The sequence below is a fragment of the Monocercomonoides exilis genome, assembly GCF_001643675.1.
Source record: "Monocercomonoides exilis strain PA203 chromosome Unknown scaffold6-2077815, whole genome shotgun sequence".
Taxonomy (NCBI): Eukaryota; Preaxostyla; order Oxymonadida; family Polymastigidae; genus Monocercomonoides; species Monocercomonoides exilis.
In genome coordinates, this window is record NW_027150551.1 from 721,520 (window position 1) to 745,896 (window position 24,377).

The following is a 24,377-nucleotide window of genomic DNA, read 5'->3' on the forward strand; positions in this document are numbered from 1 at the left end:
GTTTCTCATCTGCCACATCCTTGCCATTAATTGAAAATTTCTCTTCCACAACTTATGAAATTCTCTGTGTGATTGTTTTTCAATTTTAATAGGGTTTATTTATGTTATCAGAATATTGACTCATTATTGTTTGAATATTTTAAAATCAATCAAAGACAGCAATGGTATTGAAAGATTTTCATGGAATATTAATTCGTTGTGGAAAGTTCATATTTTTTTAAACTTATTTCTAAAAAAAGCTAATTATTTTATCTGAAGCTCTTCTGACATAAAGACATTAACAGGTTATTTCTTTTCTAATCACTTTAATTGAATAAGCTGAACGAAATTCATTCAATCTTTTTTTATGATCGTTTCATCAAGACAAGAAATTAATAGCTGTTTTCTCTTCGTTGAAAGTTAAGATCTTGTTTCCGCTGTTTTCATTTTGATTATTAATCTTTTTTTGTTTGCAAACAAACATTTCATTGCCATATCACATATTTTCCCAAGCGAACAAATAAATAAAAATCTTGTATTAAAAAGATAGATTCAAATGTGAATTTGAGAAAGCATTTCAACTTTTTTGCTTGTTAATCTTTGGACAAAGAACTGATGAACAAGTTTATTTTTCAAAGATAAATAAAAAAGAAATAATCTTTGCGAAATAACACTTAACATTATGAAAGAAACACAACCGAATGAATATTAAAGGAAGAAATGTGAAACTTGCAGTTATAACTTTTAATGTCAAAAAATGTTTCCACAAAACAAAAAAACAAAATGCATCACTTCTTTGACAACTTTCATTTTATAATTCAAGTGAGAATAAATATGAAACTTAGGTTTACTTCAATTAAAAGTGGTTATAATATTTATGAATTCATTTAATTCTAATTTCTTTATTAAATAATTGAATAACAATATAATAAAAATTATTTCTTTCTAATTCAAACAATATGAATAATAAGTTTTTTGCTTCACTTATTAATCTTTCTTTCGTCATTGTTTGTTATTGACAAATCTTCATTCCTAAATGAAATGTTACACTTTTTTCCACTCATCAGTTCACGCATCATTTCTTTCTGTGCTTTCACTTTTGCTTCCTCTTTTTTCTGCGACTTTGTAAGTTTTATATGTTATGTCACACATTTATAACTTTATGTTTCTTTTTAAAAATTATTATGAAAACTTTATTTCAAACTTTCACAATTTGTGATTTAAACTTTGATTTCAATGTTTATTTTCTTCTAAACATGAAAAGTTGAATAATATGTTTTGTATACAAAGTCCAACATCACACTATGATAGCCTTTTTCACAAAGTTTTCTCAATCAAATGTTTGAAAATATATATTATTTTAAACAGTTTGCTTATTCAACGGTCGTTTTGTTGACTGAAATTACAAAAATTTAATACGTGAGATGAAAACTATCAAACATTAACAAACGAAACATTGTTTTACAAAAAACAAACAATCACAAACGCATAAGTGTGTTCAAAGAAATCAATGAAAGAGAATGTCTTCTATCTCCAACAATTCTTCTTGCCTTCGAAAACATACGTTCGCAAAAGGCTTCACTGCATGGGGATGCAATTAAATTGAAGGCAAAATTAGAATAAACAGTTTCCATATCACCTTTCAGAGCCAGCTCTTCGTAATAGACATATGGATCGTCCTCAATAACAGCATCATCCTGAACAAGCAGACTTCTTCGAAAAAGTGCTTTACATCCTGAAATAAGAATATCATCCATTCCTTGCAAAATTATATTTGTTACTTCGTTGAAGGCAACAATTAGTCGAGGATACCAATCATCAAAAACAGCTTTTTGAGTTTGCTCCAATGCTTCATTTTCAATTGTTGAATCACATTGTAATATTCTTTTCCTTGACGAAAAGTTTCCAAAGCAGAGGATATCATCTTCATATGCAAATGATCTTTCGCGCTCTCGTCTTATCATTTTATCTTCGTTACAGATTTCCTTTTCTGCATCATTTTCTTCTTTGTTTCCAGCTGGATTTTTTTCATCTTTCGCTCCAGTGGTATTTCTTGTATGGTATGTTGAGACGTTATCTTTATCTGAAAATGATTCCGAATTGTTTTCGAAATAATATTCATCATTTGATGAAAAACATTCGCCACTTTCGAATTCTTCCTCTTCCATATCATATTCTAATTCTTCATAATATCCATCACTTTCGCTTTCATCTTCTTTTGCAATTTCTATTTCGGTTTTTTCAATATGATCAATAATTTCACAAACAAATTTCATTATTTCTGAGCAATTTCCAATGTTTGCAAAGTCTGTTTTGCTTGGGCAAATCAATGTTTATGTAGAATACAATTGTTGTGTGCGGTAACTAAATCGATTCTGAAATCTTTCCATTGTTGTTTTGACATGCAGAATGTCGAAATGAGTGAAATTTGGAACAGTTGAGTTCGGCTGTGAAGATGAAGATATAAACGGAATTGTATTTGATAAAATATGAGTTGTACAAGAAATGAGCAGTGGAGACATTTGTTGTTGAATGTGAGAGGATAACTGAGAAGAGGAAGAATGTTTTTGAGTTGAAGATAATTGAAATGGGATCGTTGATGACGAGGAAGTTGGCTGAGAATAACTTGAAGATGAAAATGATTTGACAAATGATTCAATCGCATTTGATGAAGATGGAATGTTCGATAAATAGTCCTTTATTATGCTTTGGTGCTTCGAAATTTCAGAAAATACTATATCGCAATTTGTGAACAAACCTTTTCGATATTTTCCTGCTCCAATTGGTGAAAGGGCATAAGCAAAGGCAAAAAATCTGCCTCTTTCACCAGAAAATGTGTGGTTGAAAAGCAGAATGATAATGTCTGTTATTGCATTGTGCCAATCTTTCTGTTGTAATATATTCAATGTTGAATTATAGAAGAATAAGCTCATTGCGTTCAATAAAATAGGAAACACAAAAGATATCTTTGTGGAGTCTTTTTCGAATTGGAGATGCAAATAGTTAATCGGAAATAGTAGAAGTTCTGTTATTCCAGCAGCTTTAATGTTTTCTTCATTCAGTAACTTGCTCAAACGAACCCTTTGGATGTTTGTCCTAATATAATTGCATATTTGAAATAAACACAACCACCTTTGTTCGGATATAAGTCGGACATTTCCGAACCAATATTTTTCGATTGACTGTTATATGCGACGCGGTGCTAAAATTAACGAGCATTTCTCTCACATTGTTCAAGAATTTATTATCTTGAAATGCATGACTGACGATCAAATTCACCAGATGACTCAAACAAGGAACGAAAATATGATTAAACAACGACAGACTGTCAGCATGTTCCATTGGAACCTGGTTAAACGATTGGTATAATTTTGTGAGTGCTTGAACCTGCGATTTCAAGCCATCAGAACAAAAACATCTGACATTCGAACCAATTTTTCCAAACTCAATCAACAAAGTCTGTCCAAGTTCGAAGTAATCTTTTTCAGTTGAACAGCCTTCAAACAAATTCAAGAACAAAGGAACAGAATTAAAAGATAATGGCACAACTCAAACAACAGTGTAATTTTTGTTTCCAATTTTTCCGCTATCCATCATAATTGCTATTGGTTAATTTCTTATTGTTGACAATAAATTAGTTACCTTTGAATCATTTGTTTGAAGAATGATTTTTGAAATAGATTTTCTCGTTAAATAGGGGAATATGTCTTCTCTCTTTGAATGAGGATGTAACTGAGACTCTTTGATTAAAGTGGTTAATAAATCGTTCAGGAAACTGCAGGAAGATTTAAGAAAAGATATGTTACAAGTACCTACTAATGAAATGAATGTGTCCATTAATTTATAACTATTGTTGCGGTTTAGGTGTAACTGCGTCCCTTTTGCATTTCTTGTTTTTAAACATTAATGTTGTGATGACTGAAAAGCAAAAATTGTTTAATAACTTTTATATGGACCGATTTTTCGTAAAACTTTTTGCTTCTCGTGAAAAAACTTTTTTAAAAAAATCACCCATAAATATGAGTATTTTTTCAAAAAAATTTATTAAAATAAGATAATTTTGAAACAAAAAGTGAATGAAATGTTATTAATTATTATATTGTCCTTCATTAATAATAAAAATTTGAGAAATAAAACAGAAAAAAAATAAATTAAAAAATTAAAATATTTTGATCAATCCCACAATAAAATTTTTAATATCCAAAATATTAGAATTTGCTTTTTTTCGCCAAGAATTGAACCCCCGCTTGCGAAAATAAGACAAATCAAATGTTTAGAAATATTATAAAAGTGTGCACTGGATGATTTTTAACATTTCATTCAATTCTTTATAATTTTTGATTATGTTTTTAAGTGAGATTGTTTACCTGCAGTACAAGGATATTATAATTTACCTATGGAACCAATAAATAAAAAAGCACTATCAAAGTTTATGAAACATTTGTTTCTATAATTTATATTGTGTTATTAAATTTTTTGACAAAACACATAGGGTGATTTATAAACCCGAACATTTTCATAAACCCGGTTATTTTTTTTGTTCGTTGAAACAGAATTAATACCATAAAAAATATAAAATGCAAACTTTTATATGTTTATTTTACTATTTTATGAAAGTACTAAAATTTTTTTGTTTCAATTTTTGTTTTTGATGAAGATCAAAGGAATTTTTATTTTATTTTTGATCATTTGTTTTGTTCGTTTTGAATCAACTTTCATTTTTTGTTTGTTTTTAATTACAAGGTCATAAAACATACATAATGAAGTTTTATTATTCGAAATGTTTTATCTTTTTATCTATTTTGTCTATTGTTTTTCTCATTTCATCATTTTTGACAAAAAATATTATAATATGAAAATTATGAGCTGTGCGATATTTTTTACTTTTTTAAAAATGATGTGCATGAAAAGAAAAATATTTGCGCAAAGCATTTATTATGTTAGAATTTTGTGAATGTTGTTGCTCAAATACACATCAATTTTTGAAAATGATAAACATGCTAATTTCATATCAAACAAAACTTAAAATGACTAATTATTAAGAATACCAATGCATTATTATCTTATTTACATTACATCGTAATTAGTGATTCTTAAAATCAAATATAAGTTCAGAAAATTTCATATTTTCATATTTTTTGTCAAAAATGATGAAATGAGAAAAACAATAGACAAAATAGATAAAAAGATAAAACATTTCGAATAATAAAACTTCATTATGTATGTTTTATGACCTTGTAATTAAAAACAAACAAAAAATGAAAGTTGATTCAAAACGAACAAAACAAATGATCAAAAATAAAATAAAAATTCCTTTGATCTTCATCAAAAACAAAAATTGAAACAAAAAAATTTTAGTACTTTCATAAAATAGTAAAATAAACATATAAAAGTTTGCATTTTATATTTTTTATGGTATTAATTCTGTTTCAACGAACAAAAAAAATAACCGGGTTTATGAAAATGTTCGGGTTTATGAATCACCCTATAATTTCATATATTCACTTATGAAATTGAATAGATGTTTATAATCAGCATTATTCAATGAAGCTGCATCAGTGTATTATTAGGAATAGCATATTTGCAACAAAAAGGATAGAGTTATTTTGATTAATATTTATTATTGTTCGTTCAATAACAAAACAGAAAGAGTGGGAAATGATATTTTCATTGATAGTTATAACATCACGTCTCAAATAAATGAAAGCCAATTCCAGTTTGATCTTCGAGAGAATCATTATTCACGAATTAATGCGATTTATGGAAGAGATTTCTGTGATTATCAAAGTGATTCAAATTTGATTGAGTTTGTGACTATCCATCAGAGTGACACAATTGTTGTGAGCAGTGTGAATGGATCGAATGACAGACAATGTGAACAATCACGCTTCCATGCTACTCGATTGTACATGGACTGGTGCATCTGAAATCTGAATATGTGAGTCTATTGCATGTTGACACTGAGAGTGTGATTGGAAGAGAAATTAATCTGGAGGTGATGAGTTTGAGTTCGAAGAGCAGAGAAATTTGTAAAGTTGAAGTGAAATCAAGCATTGGAAAAACAAGAAGGGAATTGATAACAATAACAGGAACAGTTTCATTGATGAGAGTGAATTTTGTGTTTGATCCAAATTTCGTTTCTCAATATGAATCATTGATGTCTCCAGAGGGATAAATTCTTGAGATGATGAATTGTTCATTCACATCAAAGCAATTGATGGAAGAAGGAAACGCAAGATTAGCAAACATTCCATTTCACATTATCAATATGGAAAAAGGAGAATTGCAACTTGATGGATGCACAGCGTCAAATCTCATTCTTCATGAGTCTGCATTGTGTCTTTCATCACAACTTCCATCAGAAATTGATTCATTAACGATTTGTAATTCAACAATTTCACACTCAATAATTGAAATCATTGAATGTGGACAGTTGAATATGGATAGATTATTTGTTGAAAATATCACAGTTGAAGGAAATGGAGAATCACTGATATCTTGTTTGTCAATGAAAAAGACGATGCAATTGGCAAATTGCACAATAGGTGGAGTCGGTTCAAAGACCACAAAAGGGAAATTGATGAAATTGGAGAATAGTTTAGATGTTAAAATGGACAGCTGCGTGTTTGATGGGAATTCAAAGGAAAGAAATGAGCAATATTAGAATGAAGGGGAAGAGATGTGCAGATGGTCAGGATCTCTTGTGGATGTTGTGAAGAGCAATGAGGAGATGAAAGACACAACAATATCGAATTCACCAGAAGGTGGAATAACAATGAGTGGAGGAAATGTGATCATTGAGATGGGGTTATTTGAGAATAATAATCCATCAATTGAAGGATATCCATCATTGAGAAGAAACATTATATGTTCGGATTCAGGAACATTGAATGTGATGAGTTTGAAAGGAGGAGATGGATTGAAAGATAATACATCGCTTTGGATGTCGAATGAAGGGTGCAGTTTTGAAGGGATTGCTTCAGAAAGGGATTCATCGTTTTTCATTCCAGTTCTGGAGAGTGTGGAAGCCAAAGAAGAGGCAAATAGAATGAAGCTGACATTCAAAGGGATGCTTCTTGTTCCATGCAACTTGTCTTTCTCAGTTGTGAAGAGGAAGGGAGAAGAGAAAGAGATTGAAAAACATGATTTTGATTCAAATGGATTCTTATCAGAAAGAGAAGCAGAAGGAAGTGTGACAAAAGATCTCATCAGCAGTTGTGGAAATGATGTTGAGGTGAGCGTAAAAATTTTGTTTGGGAATGCAGAAGCTCCTTCATCAACAAATTCGTTCATTCTGAAGAATGCAAGTATCGCTCCTCCAAAATGAGATGAAAAGATAGTTGAAAGTCTGAAAGAAGGAAAATCATCATGGGCATTGATTGTGATTGTGATATTTGCAATAATGTTTCTGATTGTTTTTATTGCATCAATTATTCTAGCTGTTCGTTGGAAAAAAGCTAAGAATGAAACAAAAAAATATAAAGAGATTGTTGAAGATACTGTTAAGAAGGATCCGAAGGCATTTGAGATGGTGACGATGGAGATGTCACCAGAGGCGCAGTGGAGGAGAGCAGAAAAGAGCAGAAAGAAAGAAAGAAAATGAGAGAGAAAGAGAAAGAGAAAGAGAGAAAGAAAAAGAGAGAAAGAGAAAGAGAAAAAGAGTGAGAGAGAGAGATAGAGTTTGAAATTTCTTGAAATGGAAATATTGTTCATTCCGTTATTTGTTTGTCAATTTTTAATCAAGCAATTTTTTCGTCGTTTTTTGATCTCTCATATAAGTGAAGCATGCAATTGAAAGGCTGATGAATTAAAAGAACGCTCTTTTTTCTCAACGAACTGATTAAAAATTTAAAAAGTGATTTGGAAAAATGAATATGAAATTACTATATTTTTTCGATGAAGTTTTTTTCAAGGAGAAACCATAAAAATTCATTCGTTTTTTTTCAAAAAGAAATCACAATATTAACATTAAAAGTTATTGATTCTTATCAAATTGAATCGAATATTGATAAGCAGCATGCTGGAAAAAACAAAAAAAGAAAAAATAAATATATGAATATTATGAATGAACATTTTCGAAAAAAACAATATAATACTATTCTATCAAAAACGAGGAATCCATGAATTATATTTTCAAAACTGAAATGTTTCTGAAATGAACAAAAATGATCTTTGATATGCAAAATGAAAATACGAGACAAATTGAAACAAACTCAACTGTTAATTTTCATCTAATAATGTGATATTTCATTTTCATGAAGTTTGATTCAGATTTGCCATTATTTACACAATCTATCATTCCAGAAAGCAAAAACAAATTCCTTTTAAATAAGAAATTTAATTGTGGGATTGATCAAAATATTTTAATTTTTTAATTTATTTTTTTTCTGTTTTATTTCTCAAATTTTTATTATTAATGAAGGACAATATAATAATTAATAACATTTCATTCACTTTTTGTTTCAAAATTATCTTATTTTAATAAATTTTTTTGAAAAAATACTCATATTTATGGGTGATTTTTTTAAAAAAGTTTTTTCACGAGAAGCAAAAAGTTTTACGAAAAATCGGTCCATATAAAAGTTATTAAACAATTTTTGCTTTTCAGTCATCACAACATTAATGTTTAAAAACAAGAAATGCAAAAGGGACGCAGTTACACCTATGCCAGTGTTGCAAAGTTGTTCGCTGTGTGTATTAACTGTTGAGCTTTTATTATCCATGTCAATTTTTGCACTCAGGAAAAATCTCTGAATTGAGTTCTGCTTTAGCAACTTGCATTTGTGAAATTTGATTGATGAGTAGTCTCTTCTTCCTGTAATTCCACATATTGAATCAGATGTTGCATTTGGGCACAAATACAAACGATGGGACATTTTTTTATCTGATGAGCTGAGATAAACAGGAGAAAATCCAATAAACAAATTACTATTCACCACTTCAAATGCAATTTTGCTGAGGGCAAAATTCTTATTTGTTGGATGTTTTGTAATCTTTGAAGTGATAAATTTGAACAAAAAAATCAAACATAATGTTAAGATCATAATAGCAAACATTGCCTTTTTGGAGTTGATTGCAACTTCTCCAAAGTGATGACATGCCCTTTCTCCATTTGCAAAAGTTTAACATGCTTTATATATGCTGTGCGCTTGAAAAAGAAATATTTAAATTTGTTAAAACAGTTGATAACAAGTTAATCAGAAAGAATATTAAACCACATTAGGATCTTTTAAGCTCAGTTTGAGTTCATCATTCAATTCGAATGTTGACAATAAGTCTTCTCGATCCATGTTTATATAATAATCAACAAATCTACGTATGACGGGAACTTTTTTCCTTCCGTGTCAGATTTTTCAAAAATCCGCAATTCAAATCTGCCGCGGAACAACCCATTTTGATTTTTTTATAAAACATTTCCCTTTCGAAAAATTGTTGTTCATGTTTTATTCATTTTTTTGTTGTATTTATAAAATCCTGGTGTATTGAACTATGACGTAAAAAACTTTTCTCCGTAAGTCACATTGGCTTTTTAAAAAAGTCAAAGGCAGATTGCCGCAATGATTTACATTAGATTAATAATTTTTGAAATCATAACTTGTTTAGGAACTTTGATATTTCAAGTGTTTCATTTCTTTCGAAAGTGATTTTTCATTTTCAAGAAAAATGTTTTATAAATATTTAAAAAGGCAATGTCTGAGATGATATTCATTAAAAATATTATGTTTGAAAGGATTTTAAACTTTTTTGTGTTCATTTATCAAATTTCAAAGTGAACTCTCAAACCGAAAATTATGATAGAGAAAATTTGGATTCAAAAACAATCACACAAATTCAAAAGAAAATAACATATGGGGGAAAATACGGATTTTCAAGCTTTTTTTGAACAAGGCATTGAAAAATTGTTTCACTCATAACTTAATTTCACTTTCTCAAATTTCAAAATAAATTAGATTTTCATATCCGTAAACAGGCATCGTAGAAATTAAAACATAAAGTTTTCCAACATTTCACTCATGTCGAAAAATGGACCCATTTTTATTCGATTTTTGATCTCAAAAAGTCAATGAAAAGTACATTATTTTTCAATAAAAAAGCTTGAAGTTGCATATTTTTCCCCATATAAAGTTGAGTCTGAAAATGAAGGAAATTCAGAAATCTGAATAAAAACAAAAAATCAAATATTTCACTCATTCATTATAAAAATAATTAATTTAAAGTGAAGTGTATTTTCAAATTTTGCCTGATATCTTCTCACTTTTCTCTTTTCTTTTCTGCTCCACTTATTTTTTACATTTGTAATTAAAAACACACTTTCAAGTTTTATATTAATTTTTAATTTAATTTTCATTTTCAGTTTTATTTTTATTTTATTTTATTTTATTTTATTTTATTTTATTTTATTTTATTTTATTTTATTTTATTTTATTTTATTTTATTTTATTTTATTTTATTTTATTTTATTTTATTTTATTTTATTTTATTTTATTTTATTTTATTTATTTTTTTGTGGCTGACAAAAGAATTTGTAACAAGTCATGTCACAGAGGGATAATTTTCAGATCAATGAAAAGAAAAATGAAAATACTCAACTTCATTTTGAAAAAGGAAAATTTTGATAAATTTTTAAATTTTAGTACAAATTATTATTTTAAAAGATTGAAAATTTCTTCGAAGATTAAATTAATAAAGTGTTATGAACACCAATGGGGATTGCACTAAAAATTGATTTTTCATTTCAATTGATTGCTATCGCATTAAGGGTTAGATCATTTTATCACAAGATTAACATCTTTTGCCAGTTGAAGTAATTTTCTTATGATATTTTATTTATTTGCTTCAGTTATTGCAGAATCAATTGTTGAAACAGTTAACAACGATCCAAGCTCCACATGGGTTGCAATTGAATATCCAAGAGAAGTTATCACTTTAGCAAAGATGAGAGCAATGCTTGGTGAAGAAGCTCTTCCTATCGAAGACGTTGAATACGTTGAACCAAACAATGTCCCAGAGAACTTCGATGCACGTGAACAATGGCCAGGAAAGATTTATCCAGTGCGCTCACAAGCTTCTTGCGGATCATGCTGGGCCCACACTGCATCAGAAGCCATTGGAAACAGATTCTCAATCAAAGGATGCGGAAAGGGAATGCTTTCAGTCCAAGATCTCGTTTCATGCGACAAAAGTGATTCTGGCTGCAAAAGTGGTTCTGGACCAATAGTTACAAAATGGCTTGCTTCAAATGGAGTCACAACTGAAGAATGCCTCCCATATGTTTCTGGAAATGGACGTGTTCCATCATGTCCAACAAAATGTGCTAATGGATCAAGAATTGTTCGTTACAAATATGAGAAAGCTGAGACTTACACAGTCAAGAATGTTCAAGAAGAATTGATGAAAAACGGTCCAGTTTACTTCCGTTTCACAGTTTATACAGATTTTATGAACTACAAGAGCGGAATTTATCAACACAAATCAGGATACCAAGAAGGAGGACATGCTGTACTTTTGATCGGATGGGGCGTTGAAGATGGTGTTCCATACTGGCTTCTTCAGAACTCATGGGGAACAGGGTGGGGAGAGAAAGGTCACTTTAAGTTCATCAGAGGAAAAAATGATTGCGGATGTGAACAAGGATTCTACGCAGGACCTGTTAAATGCTAATCTTGCAGAGAAATATGAAAGAGATTTTAAATGTTTTTTTGTTTAGAACCAGTTTTATGTTTGACTTTCCCAAGAAATACGGGGAAGTGAGGATTTTTGCGTTTTTAAAGTTTATGTCAGTTGAATGCAACTTGATATTTCTGTTTGTATGTTTTTCTTTTGATATTTTGAGTTGACTGAAACATTGATTTTTAAATTGTATACTTCAATTTTTTTTTTTGAAAAAAATGAACTAAAACAAGCGATTCATCGAAAGGTTGAACCGAGAAAAGCGTTTTTTTGAATCAAAAAGAAGTGATAAACATTAAATTGAATGAAAAGATAATGCTTTAGGAAAATGTCAAAAGTTGATTGTTGCTCTTTGGAGAGATGTTTTTTGAGTTAAATGATGCAAGAAATGTTACAAAATCATTTTCTCTATTTTCTTTGTTTTTATCAAAATCTTCTAAAAATATACTCTTGAGTGATGGCTTGGGAGAGAAGAGAAAAATTACTCAAAAAATAAAAAAATACGATCTCAAAAGATGTGAAAATGGATAAAAAATACAACACTTGATAAAACATGCAATATAAAACGCATTGAATAGAAGAGCTATAAAATTTAAATGCTGCATTCTTTTTCTTCGTTGAATAACTATGCTCAACGAAAAAATGCAACATCTCAAAAAATAAAAGAATCTCGAACTCTGTTATGAACGAGTGCACACAAGCTGAATAATACCAGCCTTTCATAAATAACATTTTAAAAATAAAGAACTTGAAAAAAAAAAAAAATCAAAAGAAAAATAACAGAAGATAAAAGCAAGGAGTTACACCCACATGACAGTTTTGTCCCTCCAAAAAGGAACAAAAGATGATTCTTTCACTCGTTCATATCTCAAAATCTCTGCAGTTGCACCTGCTTTGTCCATAGCTACGCCCACTTGCACGCACTCTGGGATGTGTGTGTAGATCACCCGCTGCCTCTGGTTCTTCACAAAGAACAGCACCCTCCTCTTGTCCATGTCCACCTCCATCCCCACGACATCCTTGTTGCCCCATCTGTCGTTCCCGCTTGTGGACACACCGCCCTGGAAGCACTGTCCAGACGTGTAGAATGAACAGCTGTCTCTGTCCTGTCCGAAGCAGTTCAGCGGCGTCTGTGTCCACGGGCATCTGGACAGCCCAATGACAGGTGTCCACTCGCAACCAATACAAGCGTTGATGATCTTCACATCAAACCGCCAGATTCCTTCGTTGATGATCAATCTTCACATTCACCTCCTTTTATCCTTTCATTTGTCTTTTGTACAATCACCTCCACTTCCTTCTCTCTCTTCTTTTCTTTCTCATCTTCTTCCTCTTCTCTTATATTTTTATTCTTATGATGCTTTTAAACATGTGAAACAAAAATGCGCATTTTTCTTTAAAGTGCAAAAAAATATGTGCATTTTACTATTCTTGAAACTTCTTTTGCTCAAACGAAGATATTTTTTTTATTTAATATTGTTTTCGTTTTGATTTTGCTCGGAGAAAATTACTAAAAGATAATCGTCAAATCAACTGATCCAAAGTAATATAAAATACTCAATAACACAGAATTGAAGTTTTCTCTTTTGAAAGCTTGAGATCGTTATTGTGCACGATACACGGAAATGAAATTTCAGATTTGAACATGTAAATGCAGCTAAAATAAAGAATAATTCAGAGTCGAACTCTTTAAAGCTGATTTAAATTCATCAGATCATTGCGAGACCAGGATTTTTCATTTACATGATTTTTCAAAAGAGTTTCTTGCCAAAGAACAAAAGATGAAAATTTTCACATTCACGGGTTTATTTTTTCTTATCATGTTTTCATAGATGAAATATGTATAAATGTTTAAGAAATTAAATATTTGTATTTTAACTGCACTTTTAAAAAAACGCATTCTTAATTTGTTGCAATTATACAATGTTAAGTGTGTTTCCCCGATGAAGAAAGCTTGAGAAAGTTATTATGCTTCTTTCAACGTGTTATTTTTATACGTTGCTTTGTAATTTTTGCATGTGTAAATTTAGTTCTGTTAAGAAATCGAAAGAATTTTAAAAACATTTGCTGTCTAGCTCGCTCAAAATCATCTTTTGTACAATCTTCAAACTGAAAAATTTTATGATGAACAAATCGTGAATACCTCATTTCATTTAAAGATGCAATAGCTATTTACTCCTATAAGACGAAATCAGAGAGAAACTAGGAATGACAAAAAAGTGGCACTGATAGTGAACCACATATTCGAGATTCCTACAAGCCTCCTGCAATTAGAAATACCATCAAAGACATTGTGTTGCATCAACAAGCAGAAAAGTGAAAATCAGAAACATTACTTTTCAACTCACGAAATAACATTTCAGCGCTTGGTTTGAGAGAATGCTTTTTTCAGAACCAATGCACGTAATCAACAAGCACAAAACTATAATAAGATTCAATAAATGAGAAGATGAAGTAATATGAAATCACCTCGGTTATTTTCCCAATGACATTAACATTATTTACATAGCCTTTTGGTACAAACCGATTTCGCTCACTATTAAAATCTTTCAGTGAAGATTTATGACAAAGCCTCACGCATTGAAGAAGATTATATTTCCAACAACTGTTTACTGATTATTAAGTGAAATAGTCGTTTTTGAAAATGAATTTGATTCAGGTTAAGTTCTGCCTTTGTCTTATTATTGACCTTTCTTCTTTCCATTTCTGTCTTCGTTTTTTCTGTTCTGACAGCAAAATTGGAGAAGTATTCAGATCACAGTTAAGTTCTACATCCTTCTTCTACAATTTCAGAATGACAATTTATGAAAAGAATTTCAATGCCTGCAAATTTTCGCGTCTGCAAAGCACCAATATCATCGCTCGTCAAATTATACCTTTTTTTTTACACATTGCATTTCAAATGAAGTTAAACAAACGACATACATAATTGGAAATGTGCTTCCATGAAATGAGCCAAAAAATAACTCTTCTTTCAAAATGTTGTCTAAACAGTCATCTTTGCAGCTATTGAAGTGTCGTCTATCAATTGAAAATCATATTTTTATCGTCTTTCATGGATTAATGGATTTTGATATTGGTGAAGCATCAAGCGCAGGAAAAGAGAACTTTGTTTAAAAATGAATTGGAAGGATACTTGAAAGGAAACAGGTGACAAAGAAATTTATTGAGACATTCAAAGAAAACTAACAACAAATGGATTCAAATGGCTCAAAGAGAAAGTTAGCATGATGAGTATAACAAAGAAAAGAGATGGAAAGAGCGAAGAAGAAAAGCAATAGACAAGAGAGTCGTCATTGTTGAGAGTGGATCTTCAGACAAGGGAAGAACAATGGAAATAGTTAATGAACTTGATTATATTTTGAATTGTTGGTAAAACATAATCAAGACAATAATTGAACAATGAACATTGCCTTTTCCGCATATACGTTGGTTGCATTCGCATTCAGGATCTCAGTTCGATGAAAGAATAACAATGCGAAGAGAATTAAGATATTTTCTAGGAACAATTTGATTTAAATATTACATTTGAGCATCTGCTTTATTTGTTATATTCATACTACAAGTGCAACTTATTCCATTTGCACGTTAACAGCGATAAAACCAAAGCGTTCGACAATGGACGCAGATAAACGGATAAATTTTAATCTGTTGTTTTTTCCACCTGCTTTTATGATGATGTTAACATTCGTAATGGAAACAAAAAATGAAAATTTGAAATGGAATAGAATAAAATGCGAATCAAAAGAGGAATCAAATGAAGAAAACTCAGATAAGAGAAGGAACAGAGGAGCTGACAACAAAAATCAATTTCTGTTTTTGAAAAACAAGAAAAAAAGAGATACTGCTGGAAAGAATTACTGGAAAATAAGGTTTTGGATGCATCGAGAAGAGTTGAAGCCATTTTTTTCTGAATGAGGCACAAGCAGTATTTACAGTTTTGTAACATTCAAATTAATTTCTTGGCAAATTATTTTCGTTTCTTTTCGTTTTTAGGCATTTAGATTACCTTTTGTATATTCAGAAGTCACTGAAATCTTGCAAAGAAAACAGGTCGATTCAGAATAAAAGCCAACAATTTCATGAAGATGCACGGAGACGAAAAAGGAGCAAAATGGATGATGCATTTCTTTCAAACAGAATATGTAGGCAAAGATGAGATTAGAAAATTTGTTGAAAAAGAGGAAATTAATTGAAAATAGCAGTTTCTTGGAACTAACATTAGAATTGATTTGATATGACAAATGGAAATAAAATCATAGAATTGGAACCTGAAAATGGAAATGGTGAAGGAAATAATATTTTTTTTAATTCCGCAAGATTATGGGATATTATCAGAAATTTGGGTTCAAAAACCCATAATCATCATTGAAACAATGATTCCCTTCGTTTTTCTTTCATGTTTGTTCTCAATTATTTGTGGAAAAGATTGCCATGAAAGGTTAAGCTGTGAATGTTCTGCTTTATACGTTTCTGAGACGGAGAAGAATGGTATTTTTGTGAAGAAAAGTGTTGTTCGAATGTTCTGCGAAATATACAACTCATCAGCTGAATTAAAGTGGATGTTGCTTGAAAACCCAGATAATTGTGTGATGTTCGAAATAAAAGCAGGATCATTGCTGCAGGTTGAGGGAAGTGTGTTTGTGAGAGACAATGAGTGGAATGGGAATTATGTGAGGAATGGAGGGACATGCAGGCTGATAAACACGAGTTTGGGTGTTGGAAATGGTCAGGAATGTGGAATGATGGAGAGTGTGGTGAAGATGGAAGGAGGTGATTTGTCTTCGTTGCTTGTGAGAAACAGTGAATTTGAGAATGCTGTGTTTTGTGGGAGTGGAGGAAGTTTTCTGAGGGATGGTTCAGGAAGTTTTGAAGGAATCCAAAACTGTGTGTTCGCGAATATCACAAAGAAATTTAACGAGACAGAGGAAATACAAACTGGAAAAGAGAGGATGATGAGGATGAGTTCAATGGAAGATTGTGATGTTGAAAGATCGATGAATGTTCTTGAGAGAGGGATTGTGAGTGGAACAGAAGGATCTGGCTCATTTTTGTGCAACAATTGCACATTTGTTCGGAATGAAAGAGTGGATAGGAAAGTGAGAAATACAGATAGAGTTGAAACCACCGAATCTCTCAACTTCACGAATGCTGAATGGATTGAATGCTCTGCAGAATGCGGTGGAGCGCTGTATGTGCATGACAATTCAAATGCAACACTGAATGTTGAGAATTCGTCATTTGAGAGATGCAATGCAACATCAACAAGGGGAGGAGGTATTTTTGTTGAGAACGTTGGAGTGTGTTCTGTGAATCACTCCCGATTTAAAGAATGTTACTGTGTGTCTTCAGATAACCACGGAGGAGCTGGAGTGGAAATTTTAGGAATCATCGTTCAACCGTTTGTTTTTAATTGCATTTTTGAAGATTGCTGGTCTGGAAATGATGCTGGTGGTTTGGGGGTGTGGACTTCAAAAACAACAAAAACGAAAGATTGCATTCTTGATTGCTCTTTTAAGAATTGCAGTGGTCATATGCAAGGAGATTCTGATGGAGGAGGTTTTATTAGCTGGTATCCAATCGATAAAGTTGTTGTGAGAAACTGCCTTTTTCAAGATTGTCATTCAGATGATCGTGGAGGAGGGGTATCTCTCAATTTAACAGATTATCATGGAGAACTGTTATGGTTTTGCTTTTTTCACAATAACAGTGCTCCACATGGAAATGATATTTTTGTTTATGATTATTTTGCAGATTCTCAACTGGTTTGGTGTTATTCAACAAGGACAGAAGGAGTGAGATATTATGCGGGTGGAGATAAGAGCGAATGGTTGCCGAACAACGGTGGAAAATGCAGATTTGTTGCTTCAACTCAAATTCAGGCAAATGCGAAAGACACATTCAGCTGCGGATTGAACGAAAGTTATGCATGCTTATCAATCAGCCATTGTTTGTCCCAAATGATTTCTGGGTTTGTTGAAGAAATCAAGGTGCTTTCTGGAACAGTTGTGGAAGGAAAAGGAGTTGACGTTGGAGAGAAAACAATCAGTGTGAATGGAGCTTCACCATATGGATCTATCATTGAGACAAAATTTGAGGCAAATGGATTGAGTCTATTCTGTATTGGAACAGGAAAATTGAATGTGAGTGATCTATCTGTGATTCACAATACGTCATTTGAAAACAATAGACAAAGCAGACTATTTGAGGTTGAGGGAAGCGGGTTGATGGATGTGAAGAGAATGAACATTTCAATGGATTCTTCTCATTCAGAGGAGAGGAGCATTCAGAATTCGCTTGTAAAAATCGATGATGGAGAGTTGAAGATGCAAGATGTGAAATGGGGCCAAACATTCATAACCACAAATGTGATATCTTTGTCTCTGGAGGCAACGGTTTCGTTGACTTTGGATAACTGCACATTTAGCAACATTGTGAGAACAACAGCTGGATCATCGCTGATGTGTGTGGGTGAAGGGTCATATTCGATAACTCTTGAAGGATGCAGAATTGATGGGTGTGGGAATGAAGACTGTGAGTTTGGAGGGGGAATGATGGTTGAAGCGGGAAGTGGGAGTTCATTGAAGATGAATGGAGGCATTGTGAAGAACTGTTATGCCTCAGCCACTCAAGGGAGGGGAGGAGGAATTGGGCTGAAAGTGAGAAACGCAAATGCAGATTTTCTGATTTCATCAGCATTTGAAGGAAACATGGCCAGATGGGGAAGTGATATTTTTGTTGACTCGATCGATCTGGAATCAACAACAAGAAGTGAGAAGATCACTTCATTGACAGCTTCATTGGAAACAAAGAGCAAGATGCAGGGATATGAAAATGGGGATGAATCGTTCCCAATTCCATTATGTGTCTATTTGTGGAACAACTTTTCAGGATCTGCATTTGTTGGAGGAGGATCATTGAGTCATGATTTTTCGAAGTGTGGATTTGAAGAGTTTCCATGTTCCACAATCACGAAGGCAGCATCTGTCCACTTTGAAGGGAAGAAAAAAGATGTTGCTCTTCTTGAACCATTTGCCTTTGAGGATGAATTGAGGTTGACTTCGAATGGATGGAGCATCAAAGGAAAAGTGGAAAAAATAAAGTGTGATGTTTCTGATCAGAAAGAGGGAACACAAAATGGATTGATAGAGAATACAATCGCTGCATCTGTGACAGGTATTGTGTTTTCAATGAAAAAGTCACTGATTTTTCATGAAAGTGTGTTTGAGTGCTGTTCAGGGAAACTTATTCTCATCAAATGTGGGATGGAAGGAGGCACTGAAGCAATTTCTACAGTGCTTGTGAAGGCTATTGGAGGGGCTGTAGAATTGATTGAGTTTGGATCGGAGAGTGCTGCCAAATGGGGTTCATCGATATTTGTTGTTGAAGGTCATTCTGGAAGCATTCCTTCGATAAATATGACGAAGAGCGATTTTGGAGAAATCACATTTAACGACGGGTGCGTTATTGAGTGTCATAATGGAAATATCGAGAAGATAACAGGATGCTCCTTTTCATCGATTTCTCGTTCGAAGGGAAGTGGAGGATGTATAAGTGTTTCAAACAATGAGGATGAAAATGGAGATTATAAAGTGGAAATATTTGACTGCACATTTGAAGGGTGTTCTGTTGAAGAAGAGGGAACTGAGATTGGAGGAGGTGCGTTCTTTTTTGAAGCATCAACAAATACGAACCTGTTGATGAAAGAATGCAAGTTTTATTGTTGCACAGCACAATTTGAAGAGGGAAGTGTTGGATATGGAGGAGGAATTATGCTGAAGATACTGAAAGAAGAAGAAGCAGGGTTTGTGATATCCTCACCTGTTTTTTCATCTGATAAGCCAAACAATGCAAAGTTTGGGAAGGACCTGTTCATTTCATCTCCATCGCTTGCCAAGAGCATCAAGAACGAAACTCTGCCATTTGTGAAAGACAGATTGGAGATGCTAACCGAAGACTCAATGAGAGGGTATGATGGAGGAGACAGAGAGTGTGCAATTCCCCTGATCTATTTCTGGAAAGCGATTGAATCGAGTGTGCATGTTGCAAGAACAGGAAACAATGTGGTTGTGTGTGGATTGGAAGAGTATCCTTGTGATTCTGTTGATTATGGGACGAAAAGAGGCAGTAGTTTGGGGATTGAATCGATTGCAGTTCAGGGACTATGCGATGTGAGGAATGAAATGTGCATGAGTGGAATGAGACTAGAAGGAACAAATGGTGAAACAGATAAAATCAAATTTGTGAAAGAGATTGAAGGGAGTAGTGGTGCTGTTGTTGAGTGCAAAGGAATTGTTCAATTCAAAGAAGTGGGGATTCTGATCCCTAGTGCCTTCGATAACGAGGCAAACATCCTCATCCAGACAGGCACAGATGCAATCAAAACGACTATTGCAGGATGTTCAATTCACATAAGTGACAATGCTGAAGGTGAATTGACATTTGTATTGATAAGTGCCACAAAAGGAATTGTTTCTATTGAAAAGGCAAAGATGGCAGGGTTGGCATCAATGCATGAGATAATGAGCATATCAGTTGGATGTGTGATAACCATGAGCGATGTTTCCTTTGAAGAAATTTCATTGAGCAGGAAAAGTGCAATTGTGATGAATGAAAATGAGATTCCAGAAAATGGAAATGATAATGCAGAAGAAGAGTGGAATGTTCTGTTTGAGCAATGTTTATTTTTGAATGTGAAGTACAGTGTGTCAAACAACCCTTCGTTGCTTTGCTGTGATGTGCAGAATGAAGTGAGATTGAAAATGGAGAACTCCACAATTGACGAATGCGGATCGACAAGCTCGAATGAAGGAGGAGGAATGTTTTTCCTTCTCAACGAGAAAGGGAGTTTGGAGATGAATCACACAAAGATGACAGACTGTTTCTGCTCGAACAATGGGAGAGGAGGAGGGTTGTTTTTGAAATCAATGAGCGCCACACAGAAGGCATTGCCATTTGTGCTGTCAAACATCACATTCAAAGGGAATGTTGCACTGAAGGGGAGAGACATGTTTGTGAAGTGCACTGATCTTGACTCGCAAATAAGTGAATCACAGTTTCTGATAAATTTTGGAGAGCCGTTTGTGAAGGATCTGGCTATTTGGGGGTGCGCAGTAAATGATTATGGGGATGAAGAGGATCTGTTGGGGAGGGTGTATGTGTTCAGGAGCGAATTCATATTTGTGTCTTCGATTGTGGGGAACAGCAGCGACAGCAAGAACTGTGGGGAAATGAAGGGTGCATGCTCATCGCTGAATATTGGTGTGAGTCACGTTATTCCTTCAGATTATTCACAGTTGTATATCTGGAATGAAACAACACTAACTGGTTCGTGCTCCGCTCAGAAGGTGACGATCAAGTCGATGGAATCGAATAGAAATTCAGAGATAAAAGTGCGTGAGATCAAGTTGGGCGATAAAGAAGCTGTGACAACTTTGGGGTCTGTTCGATTTGAGAAAGTTTCATTTGTTTTTGGTGGAATTCAGAATGTTGTCTGCTCGTCCTTAATTCTCCAATTGAATGGATCTCTTATTCTCGAATCTGTTTCATTCTTGTCAGAGAGCAGAACAACGGAGAATTCACACACCCTTTATAATTTTTCTCTTCTTGTTGTTGAAAATGGGATATTTGAGGCAGAAAAGTGTAATGTTGATCATTTAAGATTATTGAAGCCTGTGTTCATGATATTGAATTCAGAAAGAGCAACTTTCGAAGAGCTAACGATTTGCAATGTTCAATGCACAAGTTCAGTGATTGATTGTGGAAAGAGTGAGAAAATAAGAATTTCGAAGTTGGCAGCCGCAAACATCACTCTCCAAGGCGAGTGTTTGATTTCGATTGGCCATGATCCTTCTTTTTCGCTTTCATTGTTGCATTCGTCGTTTGAACGCATCAGCCATTCAGCATCAGATGCATGCATTGTTCACTTGTCGAACATGAGATTTGCATTTGAAATGTTCAACTGCTCTATTTGTGATTGTACATCAGACTCTGAGAAAGGAAGTCAGGTGATGATTTCCTCATCAAATAACATCCTGATGGAATTGTGCAAGTTTGAGGGAAACACAACATCTGAAGCAGAAGAAATGAATGGAAATACTGATAAGGTCTGCCAGTGGAATGGGTCAGTTGTTGATTTCACAAGAAGTGAAGTTTTCTTGAAAGAATCAATTATTGCAAATTCATCGGAAGGAGGATTGTCAGTGAGAGGAGGAAATGTGGTGATTGAGAAAGGAGAGTTTGTGAACAACAACCCATCGATTGGAAAATATCCCTCAGCTCGGAGAAACATATTGTGCTCGGATTCTGCTCAGCTGAATATCATGAGCTTGAAGGGAGGAGACGGAGTGAAAGATGATTCATCGATGTGGATTCTGAATGAAGGATGCACTTTGAAGGGGATTGTTGAGGAGCGAGCATCGCCATTATTCATACCCACGCTGCGGTGGGTGGAGACAGAGGAGAAGGAAGAGGTGCTGGATGTTGTGTTCAGGGGCACACTTCTTCTGCCATGCAACCTGTCGTTTCGCATTGTTTCGTCGGTGGGGGATGTGGAGCAGGTGGAGACACACGAGATAAGTGAGTCTGGGTTTGTGAGTGAAGAGGAAGTGCATGGCACAACTGGGCCGGAGATGGTGAGGGGAGCAGAGGCGAGTGCGGAAGTGAGGGTGAGCATCTTGTTTGGAGATGGCCATTCTCCCTCGGCAACTGAGTCATTCATTCTGAAGAACAGGAGCGAGACTTATCCAAAGGGAGATGAAAGGATTGTTGAAGGTGGAAAAGAAGGGAAATCATCATGGGCATTGATTGTAATTGTGCTTGTTGTTGTTCTTTTGATTATTCTAATAATTGCGGTGATATTCATTGTTCGATGGAGAAAGCAAAAGAGAAGAACGGAAGAGTTGGAGATAATTGTGGAAGACACAGTGAAGAAGGATCCGAAGGCGTTTGAGATGGTGACGATGGAGATGTCACCAGAGGAACAGTGGAGGAGAGCTGAGAGGGAAGCTGAAAAGAAAAATGATGAGAGGATGAAGAAGAGAATAAATGATACGAATATGCAGCACTCAGAGTCATCCGAGCATTTACTGAGTGAGAGTGGTTCCACAGAATATATCCTTGGAAGAGATTCAGACAAGATCCCTCAATGGATTCTGGAGAAAGATGATTATGAGGAAACAAGGAAGAGAACTCCTTCTCCATCCATCTCATCCACTTCAACTACTGATTCAGATTCCACATTTGCTCGGAGAGAGGATCTGTGCCCAACCACCTCATCCATCTCGAACTTGGTGGATGCAATGGCCTGCTCATCTCCTCATGAGAAACTGATTGTTGATCTGAGGGATTCACTGTTCATGCTGCTTCATGGAAGGAACGAGAAGAAGGAGATGGCGATTGGCACTCTGCAGGAGAGGGAGCTGACAGCTGCTCAGATCCTGTTCTGGGTGGCGAACGGTGCACTTCACTCATTTGATGAAATGGAAAATCCGCTCTCTTCTCTTGACAATCTGACTCCTCACATTGTGTTGTTCTCCGAGCACATGGTCATTTGCTTTGTCATGCGCTCCGACTTCTCTTCTGATGATTCGGACTCATCATCTATCTCTTCATCAACTGTTGTGACGTCCGCAAGTGATAATGATGATGATGATGACTCTCTTCCCTCGTCCGCGTTTGAGGATGAGGATGACTTCAAAAAAGAGTGCCTGAGGTGGAAGGCACCTGAGCTGCTGATGAACAAGAAGATGGGTGCAACCAAGGAGTCGGTGGCATTTTCGATCGGGATGATGCTGTGGGAGTGTCTGACGCTCCAGATTCCGTTTGGTGATTATGAGGCAGAGGTGGCAGGGCAGAAGATCGTGAATGGGGAGAGACTGGAACTGAGGAGCATTGAAACTTCTCAGTTTGTGCGAGTTGTGAAGTGCTGCGTGGCATGGAAAGCAGAAGACAGGCCATCACTGACTGAGCTTCGGAAGGAGTTTATCTGTTTTTTTCCAGCAGGTGCAACAATGCTGACGATCACAGATGCAATCAGAATTGAGGAAGCGAGCAGTGAGAGCGAAGGATACACAAAAAACAAATGAACTGTGAAATCAAATGACTGGAGAGGTTGATGAGGGAAAGGGAAGGAATAGTAGATTTGACTGGGAAATGTTTTGTTGTTTTACAGAATATTAGTTAATGAATAGAGAAAGGGTTGTTCCGATAAAATGATAACAAGCAGTTTGTTCATCTGAACAAACATTATGTTTTGATTTATATATGTATGGATATGTTTAATATGCAGACTTTTGAATGTCTTTCTGCAATTTGCTTTTCAGAGAAGGTTTTGAAGTTGTGTTTTGTGAACCGAGTTTTGAATTTTGTTAAATGTGATGAGGTGTTTGATTGAATACACAACAGTTTTTCTATGAAAGAGTATTTTCAAAAAATATTTTGTTTAATTTTTGTGCTATAATCATTATATATTTTTATATATTCAGATTAGCATTTTTTTCAAATTTGAACTTATTGTATTTGTTGGCGAAATGGAATAATTTCGAAGTGAAACTTTTCAGTTCAAAAAACACAATAAAAATGGGTCCATTTTTAGACAATTGTGAAATGTTGGAAAACTTTATATTTTTATTTCAACGATGCCTGTTTACGGATATGAAAATCAAATTTATTTTGAAATTTGAGTAAGCGAAATAAAGCTCTGAGTGAAACAATTTTTCAATGCCTTG

At 33.9% G+C, this 24,377-nt stretch overlaps 5 protein-coding genes across 5 annotated transcripts; 3 read left to right on the forward strand and 2 right to left on the reverse strand.

Moving 5' to 3' along the window:
- Window positions 1–1,457: 1,457 nt before the first annotated feature.
- MONOS_2297 (uncharacterized protein) lies at window positions 1,458–2,255 on the reverse strand (the record flags this gene model as incomplete). Its single annotated transcript, XM_067872210.1, has 1 exon — window positions 1,458–2,255. The coding sequence occupies one exon, from the start codon at window positions 2,253–2,255 to the stop codon at window positions 1,458–1,460; it is 798 nt and encodes a 265-aa protein (XP_067733777.1).
- Window positions 2,256–6,658: 4,403 nt separating this feature from the next.
- MONOS_16726 (uncharacterized protein) lies at window positions 6,659–7,306 on the forward strand (the record flags this gene model as incomplete). The annotated part of the gene is made up of 1 exon (XM_067869606.1): window positions 6,659–7,306. One exon carries the CDS (start codon window positions 6,659–6,661, stop codon window positions 7,304–7,306), a length of 648 nt encoding a protein of 215 aa, XP_067733778.1.
- Window positions 7,307–10,742: 3,436 nt separating this feature from the next.
- MONOS_14872 (putative cathepsin B6 cysteine protease) lies at window positions 10,743–11,904 on the forward strand. The gene has a single exon (XM_067867710.1). It carries the CDS (start codon window positions 10,795–10,797, stop codon window positions 11,638–11,640), a length of 846 nt encoding a protein of 281 aa, XP_067733779.1. The 5' UTR covers window positions 10,743–10,794; the 3' UTR covers window positions 11,641–11,904.
- A 545-nt stretch (window positions 11,905–12,449) lies between these two features.
- Window positions 12,450–13,039, reverse strand: MONOS_17066 (uncharacterized protein; the record flags this gene model as incomplete). The annotated part of the gene is made up of 2 exons (XM_067869949.1): window positions 12,450–12,848; window positions 13,019–13,039. 2 exons carry the CDS (start codon window positions 13,037–13,039, stop codon window positions 12,450–12,452), a joined length of 420 nt encoding a protein of 139 aa, XP_067733780.1.
- A 2,986-nt stretch (window positions 13,040–16,025) lies between these two features.
- Window positions 16,026–24,129, forward strand: MONOS_14871 (uncharacterized protein; the record flags this gene model as incomplete). The annotated part of the gene is made up of 2 exons (XM_067867709.1): window positions 16,026–22,514; window positions 22,713–24,129. 2 exons carry the CDS (start codon window positions 16,026–16,028, stop codon window positions 23,733–23,735), a joined length of 7,512 nt encoding a protein of 2,503 aa, XP_067733781.1. The 3' UTR covers window positions 23,736–24,129.
- Window positions 24,130–24,377: the final 248 nt, after the last annotated feature.

What these genes read in the sequence shown, in the direction of transcription:
- MONOS_14872 (XM_067867710.1), top strand. Translation starts at nt 10,795, where the DNA reads ATGATATTTTATTTATTTGCTTCAGTTATTGCAGAATCAATTGTTGAA.